This window comes from Pterocles gutturalis, unplaced genomic scaffold, assembly GCF_000699245.1.
Source record: "Pterocles gutturalis isolate BGI_N339 unplaced genomic scaffold, ASM69924v1 Scaffold38288, whole genome shotgun sequence".
Lineage (NCBI taxonomy): Eukaryota > Metazoa > Chordata > Aves > Pterocliformes > Pteroclidae > Pterocles > Pterocles gutturalis.
In genome coordinates this window covers 1-7038 of record NW_010124299.1, presented here as the reverse complement: position 1 = coordinate 7038, position 7038 = coordinate 1, and the positions used below count along the sequence as shown (strand labels likewise).

The window sequence follows — 7038 nt, the reverse complement described above, 5'->3', positions numbered from 1 at the left end:
AGGAAGGATTCCCCCCCACCCCTCTTTTTCTAGAGGATGATTTCCCCTCGCTGGTTAGATGAGACTAGTGTGTCCTTGATCAGCCAGGAGAATTTGTTTGGTGGCATCGCTGATTTCCCATTGCATGGAGTCTGATTTGACAGCTTTTGGCTGCAAAAATTCAGACTTCTGGAAATGATCTTGGCTAAATCTCTCCCCTAAAATTTGTTTTGAATGTGCATAATAGGGTAGTTTAAAATTAATGGTGTAATTTAAAAATTTTGTTTTAAAAGAAGAAAAAAACCCTCCCTGGCTTCTGTTGCATTGATTTCTGGAGTGCTGTAGTTACCACCCTGAGAAATCCGAGCGCAGTTAATGAGGGTGAGCTCTTCTCTCCGTGCTGGCAATTCACCCACAAGCAGCCAAATGATCTCCTGGTGGAGTTTGTTTTTGTGAATATTGGGGTGCTTGCTGAGCAGGGTCAGCTGGAGACATTCACTGCTGGAGGGAAAATGATGCAGAAGCCACGGTGAGCTTTGTACAGCGCCACAGCATGACACTGCTGCCACTCGCAGGGTCTGGAAATGAATTAACAAACATCTCCCCGCTTTGTGTGCGCTGGTAACTCACCTCCATCCAGACGTGCCACGCGCTCCTTTTCCTTCTAGACCCGGTGTTCCTCTTGCTGTTTCAGTAAGACTCGAACCTGAAACCAAACTATAGATCTGAATCACTACGGTCAGTGTGGTTTGTGTGATGCTTTGCTGAGATTTCATCTCTGAACTGCCCCTAAGGTCCTGTCTGCCCGAGCTGCCAGGCGCAATAGCTCAACACCTGCCGCAGCCTCACCCCAGAGGAGCGCGTCGTCCCATGTTCTTCTGGCTCTTCCCATTCCCTTTACTCTGCCTTCTCCTCAGATCCAAGCAGATCGAGTCCGCCTGCTTCAGCGGGACAGCCGCCTTCATGGAGGTGCGGATCCAGTCCGTAGTCGTGGAATTCATCCTGAACCACGTGGACGTCCTCTTCAGCTCCAAACTCAGCTCGGTCATTCGGGATGGAGCAGGTGTGTGTCTTACCTGGATCAAAAAAGGTAGCAGACACTTAATGGTGATCTGAGCCTCCCCTGGGACAGCTGAAATACATTTTTACTGCAACCTGGAGGACAGATTTGCAGGGTTATGATGTTAGAACCTGATAAATAAAGCCTGGTGACAGCAATTTCTATGAGTACCTTTATTGGAAGCCAAGGATGCTCTACAGAAGTGCACATCTTAATGTTTGGGGAATATTTTGACATCTGCTGTCCTGGTTATTTCCAACCCTGGAGCTCCTGAAACACCATTCAGCCTTGGAACATACAAATTCCCTTGAGTAAGTGCTGAGACTGTAAGTAGACCTGTTCCACTGAACAGGAGCAGAGTTGCACCGGGAAGAAAGTTTACTCGGTACGTTAGATCAGCAAACACAGATACCACAAGCTATTATTACTCCTAAGCAGCATTAACCGTGTACCATCTGCTTTGCTAACCCGTCCTTCCTCTGAAACACGCGCAGCCCGTGCAGCCACCACGCTCCCTGCACTACAGAGCTGTCTTTCCAGAATATTTGCTGCTCCCCACTTTTAAACAAGCCCTGCCTCTGCTCAGGGTAGCAGAGTAGCTCCAAGTCCAGCTTTTGTTCTCCTGGAAGGCAAGTTTAAGTCAACAGGAGCCAGAGGTTAGCGTGGCTGAGCCCTGCCAGGGGAAGATAAGCGTGCTAACAACCCGAGCCAAATGATTATCCAGGCTTAGAAGGGACCACGTAAATTCGGCTAATTGTTTAATGGCTTGGCCATTTGCATTCAGCGGCTCTGACACAGGCTGGCAGGGAGAAGGGTCAGGCTGTCTCGCTGTATACAGAAAAGCGCAGGAATACTGTGCTGCAGCAAGGCAGCATCCTCCTCAGGGCACGGGAACCCCACACCCCTTAACTCCTGTGAGAATAACCACATAAATACCCGCACAATAAACTATGTCCAACAAAAGCTGCTCTTGCAACAGGCTCCTTGTGCTTGCCGACTGAGCGGATCCTAGCAGCAGGAGGCAATAGCAGCTGTGGGTACCAAAATGTACGTGTTCATCTCCAAAAACAAGCACAAGCTGGACAAAGGCCAAGGGCACGACACACCCCTGAATTCTGTTCACTGTGTCCACCTGCACATACACGGCATCTCCTGCTGCACCGAGGGGGGAGCCTGGGAATGACCGACGCCAAGATGTACAAGAAGAAACCCCATCCCTGGCTCTACAGACGGACCTTCAGTGTGTCAGAGAAGTTCCTAACCTACCTGCCTCCTTCTGCCTTTTTTTTTTTTTTTTTAAATAAATAAACTAAGCTGCTCTAAATGATGAGAATTTGTGTGTCATAAACATAGCCTGACCGAATGGTTATTTTGCCCACGTCGTTCAGGGGCTGGGATAGCAGGGTTTAGGAAAACACTGCCCCTCCCTAGACACACAGACCCAGCGCTTTGATCTCTGTCCTGCTCTTTGCTCATTCTCCCTTGCCTGCGGTTTTCCCTTCCAGGGCACAGTTCTTTGTCACGGCCCAAGTCTCTGCTGGTGTCCTCTCCTTCCACAAAGCTGCTCACGCTGGAGGAGGCGCAGGCACGGACACAAGCCCAGATCAACTCCCCCATCGTGGCGGACAGCAAATACATCGAAGTGGGAGAAGGCCCTGCAGCGTTACAGGGGAAATTCCACACGGTCATAGACTTTCCAGCTGAAAGGTAGAGATGACTTTCCTTTCCAGCATGCGACATTACTGGGTTTTTGTGATTACACCAAAAACTTGCTGATACTGGCTTAGCCAAACAAGGTGAACACCTGGAAACATGGGGGTTTTCCAGATCCCGGGACAAATCCAGGTTCCCCTCAAAGTGGAACACCTGGACACCTGATGACACTAGAAATTAACTGTGGCAGTGGGAGGAGGCGGATGTGACTGTACAGCATGAGTAAGGGATGGTTTTGAATACCTTTTCTGGTTGCACAGGTCCTCAGCTGCCAGCTAAATCAGAACCATCCCTTAGCTGCTGTGCTGTACAGGTACAGAGCCTGCGCCCACCTGCCCTGCACTGTTTGGTGGATTTACCCAGCGAGACTTCAGGGCTGAGCTATAACAATTAAAATATCCTCAGCTATGTAAAAAGAGACCAAGTTTCCCAGTTTCATTGCATCAGAAATCAGACAGTGCTAATAACAAACAACCAGTAGCAGGACCTAAAGGCTGCTTCCCCTTCCAGCAATCTGTGATTCTATGACTTTGCTCCATTTTCTTACTCCAGGAAAAGACCGCCCAGCAAGATGAAGAAATCACCAGTTGGCAGCTGGCGTTCCTTCTTCAACCTGGGAAAATCATCCTCCGTGTCCAAACGCAAGCTACAGCGCAACCCCAGCGAGCCCTCGGAGATGAAAGCCATAGCCCTGGCAGGTAGGGTGCACACCCAGCTCCCACAGGCTGGGCTTTCGGCGCTGCAGAACTCGTGCTTACAGTGCGCTTGCTTTTATCTCCTTCTAACGTTCAGGCCACGCAGAACACCTTCCGTCAGCTGCTCACCAGCCCAGCCTGCTAGGCACACTTCTCACGCTTTTCTCAGACTGGCTTTGGAAAGACAATATGTGGGCACTGATAAAAAGTCACAGAATAATTCCTTCTGACACTCTTACTATGAAATGAGAATACAGTTCTGGACCACTTTGCTGCTTACAAACGACACCCAGTTAAACTGGGTAAAGGCACTTTTCCCCACACATTCACCCCAAAGCTGTACCAGCATAACTACAGAAGGCATCCAGCCACCTTTGTGCATCCACTGTACGCAGACTGAGTTCTCAGCCCTGTCCATATAGAGGTTACTGCCTCTTTCCACATTTAAAAATAGCGACAATATGCTTTTGTGATAAAACACACCACAAATCCCTACGCATGGGCCAGCGAGGACTGTTATCCCATCTTCTCCCTAGTGCCAGTTTCAATTATAACCCTCACAAGGCTGCAGTACAATACTCACATGAGATAAATGCCCTTTGAGACCGTCTCCTTGGAGCACCGCAGTCACATTTGTTTAGAGCTCACAAAACGAGTTGTGTAAATGTTACTTTCTTCCCCATTTTTAAGGGGTTTTGTTTGCTGGAAGGAGCCAACCAGTTGTCACAGGTACATCCAAAAAAGCACATCTGTTCCTCTCAGGACAGCAGTACTGTTGCTAAAAACCCATTTGTGTTTTTCCTGCCACTGTTACACAGCCAAATATAAACCACTTTTATAATTCAGCTTTTCACCACCTCGGTTGCGTTTCCTTAGGTGGACGAGGAGACAGCGGGACTCTCCGCTCGGCTAAGAGCGAAGAATCACTCACCTCTCTGCACGCTGTTGATGGTAAGACAGAATTGGACCGGCACTTTCAACGTGTGCGGATTAAAAGAGGCGGTTTGACATGGCTGACTGCAGATACTCAACAGGGCAGATTTTCCACCCCTCCAGTAAAATTTGGACTTGCTAATTAACGAAGCAGCTTACCGCTGCCCACCACAGATGGTTAGCACAGGGAAATGCTCGTCAGGTCTTTGTTTTCCTTCTAAGGTAAAAAACCCAAACCTCTTCTGTATAGCCAGCACCTCTTACGAAGGAAAATGCTTTCTGAGAAAGCCTTAAATCTACAGCACACTTAAACTAGTTTTGCTTTTGCACACAGCTTAGGTTCAGACCTGACAAGTGCTGTAAAAGAGTTTGAGCAAACCTAATCAACAGTTACTGCAAACTACGTTAGTTTTGTGTTTAGAGCTCACCAGGTGAGCATCTTTCACGCTGGTTTGAAAGCACCACCGAACCATCCCCGATTTGACACTAACCCACGTGTATCCCCTCCTTCCTAGGTGAATCTAAACTGTTCCGACCCAGAAGACCCAGGTCCAGTAGCGATGCACTGTCTGCTTCCTTCAACGGAGAGCTCTTGGGAAACATGAACCGCTGCAATTCCTACGACAACCTTCCCCACGACAACGACAGCGACGGGGATGAGGGGCTCATCCATGTTCCTGCCCTGATTTCTCCTCGATCTGCTGAAGACGTGGACCTGAGCCCGCCGGATATCGGAGTCGCTAGCCTGGATTTTGACCCGATGTCTTTCCAGTGCAGCCCACCCCAAGCGGAGTCCGAGTGCCTGGACAGCAGCACCTCCCTGCTGGAGTCGGTGGGCTTCACCAAGGAGAAGCCGAGCCTACTAAAGAAGGATTTAGAATCGGGCAGCCAGTCCCAGACACCAGGCAGTGCCACGAGCTCTGAGCCAGTCTCCCCTTTCCAAGAGAAGATGAGTCCCTTCTTTACTCTGGACCTGAGCCCAACCGAGGAGGCAGCCTGCAAGCCCCCCACCTTCTCGCCCAAGCTGGGGCAAAAGCCCCTCAAATCTCCGCCGCTGACTACACCTGAACCCGTCTCCTTCGCGCTGCCCGGCCGCGCGTCAGAAGCGCTTGGAGGAGCGCCCATCGCATCCAGAAACTCCTCTGCTTCCAGCTGGAGCAGAGGGATTGGCATCACTGATATCCCAAACAGGTCCCCAACCCAGATGTCCCTGTCCCTGAGAAACAGTGACACAGGAGCAGGGGAAGGAGGCCACCAAGAGCTACAGCATGCCCAGCTAGTGGCTGCTGCCAAACCAGAGTTGCCAGAAGAAGGGGAGAGACCAGTGTCAAGCAGTCAGAATAAGACTGTACCCACAGGACACACACAGCCAGGTACAGTGCATTTTCCTCCATTCTTTCTTTAAGTTCCAAAGGGGACCTGCTCTCCAAACTGCCCTCCTCTGCGTGCCTTTTAGGAGAGGGGATTGCCCGTCAGTTCTGATCACAGGTGTCTTGCAGGGCTGTGCAGATCAGTAGGGTCTTAACCTCTGCCTTCTCCCTACATCACACAAATCTTGGATAATTTTCCATAGTACTTTCCATACCACCTTTTTTCCCCCATCCTGTCATACATGAAAATCTGTAGCATGTCCTAAATAATTTGAGATGATAGACCTTCTAAGACTTTTTTTTTTTTTTTTTAATAAAAATCTGCCAATACACGAAGAAGGGACCTTTTTGCCTAAAACCTTCTGAACACAATTGTGTCAGGGTATCTCATTCTCTGCTACCTACTTCCTACCTCTCTAGAAATGCAAGAGGAGCCTTTAGACAATCTCTTGTGTTTTTTCCTTTTTGTGATGAACTGCTGTGCTGTTGAGCAGCGTTTGCATGTGAGACAGAAGATAATGATGTTTCACATCAGAAGGAATTGCCACTGTGAAAGTGGGGAAAGCCTCTATTTTTTTATAATAGTCATTAAGGTTAGGTCACTCTCCTTATTGGGTAACATTAAATCACTCACTCTCTCAATTTTCCCCCCATTAGGAGCAGTCACCCTCGACTCCCCCCAGGATCCTGTTCCCGTCAGTTCTGTGTCTCTTATCCCTCCTCCTCCTCCGAAAAACGCAGCGCGCATGCTAGCCCTAGCGTTAGCCGAGTCCGCCCAGCAAGCGTCCGCTCAGTCTCAGAAAAGGCCAGGAGATGCTCATGCTGAAAGCACCAATTATGGAGAGGCTGAAGCTGGCACAGCTCTAGAAAAGCTCCATCTCTCTGCTGGTGCTCCAGACAAGCTTCACCTGTATACTGCTCTGCCCGAGAACCGACTCCAGTTCCAGACTGGTGCACCAGTAGAGCAGGATTTCCAAGGTAGCAGCACCCTCGGGGAGCAGAACCACCCTCCGGGCGCACCTGGGACCCGGGACCCCCCCGCTCTGCATGCTGGCCTCCCCGGGGACGTGCCCGGTAGCAGAGATGCAGAGCAGGAGCAGTCCAGCTTCCATCCTGGCAAACCGGGGGACACAGAGCCCTACCCCTGCCACGCTGGGGCCTGGGAGCACACACCCCACCCCCCTGCGGGCGCACCGCCGGACTGGGAGCCACCCGCAGCAGAGGGGGCTGGGGATAAGCCCCAGCTCCGCTCGTGCGCGTCTGGGGACAAGCACCACGTTCCCGTCTG

The 7038-nt window shown here is 50.4% G+C and overlaps 1 protein-coding gene across 1 annotated transcript; it reads left to right on the top strand.

The window, feature by feature from the left end:
• Positions 1–849: 849 nt before the first annotated feature.
• Positions 850–7027, top strand: LOC104460834 (rho GTPase-activating protein 32-like; the record flags this gene model as incomplete). The annotated part of the gene is made up of 6 exons (XM_010078225.1): positions 850–1042; positions 2545–2746; positions 3305–3450; positions 4324–4398; positions 4896–5753; positions 6408–7027. Coding segments are annotated over exons 1-6 (2094 nt in total), but the record flags the coding sequence as incomplete, so codon positions are not given.
• Between the last annotated feature and the right edge of the window lie 11 nt (positions 7028–7038).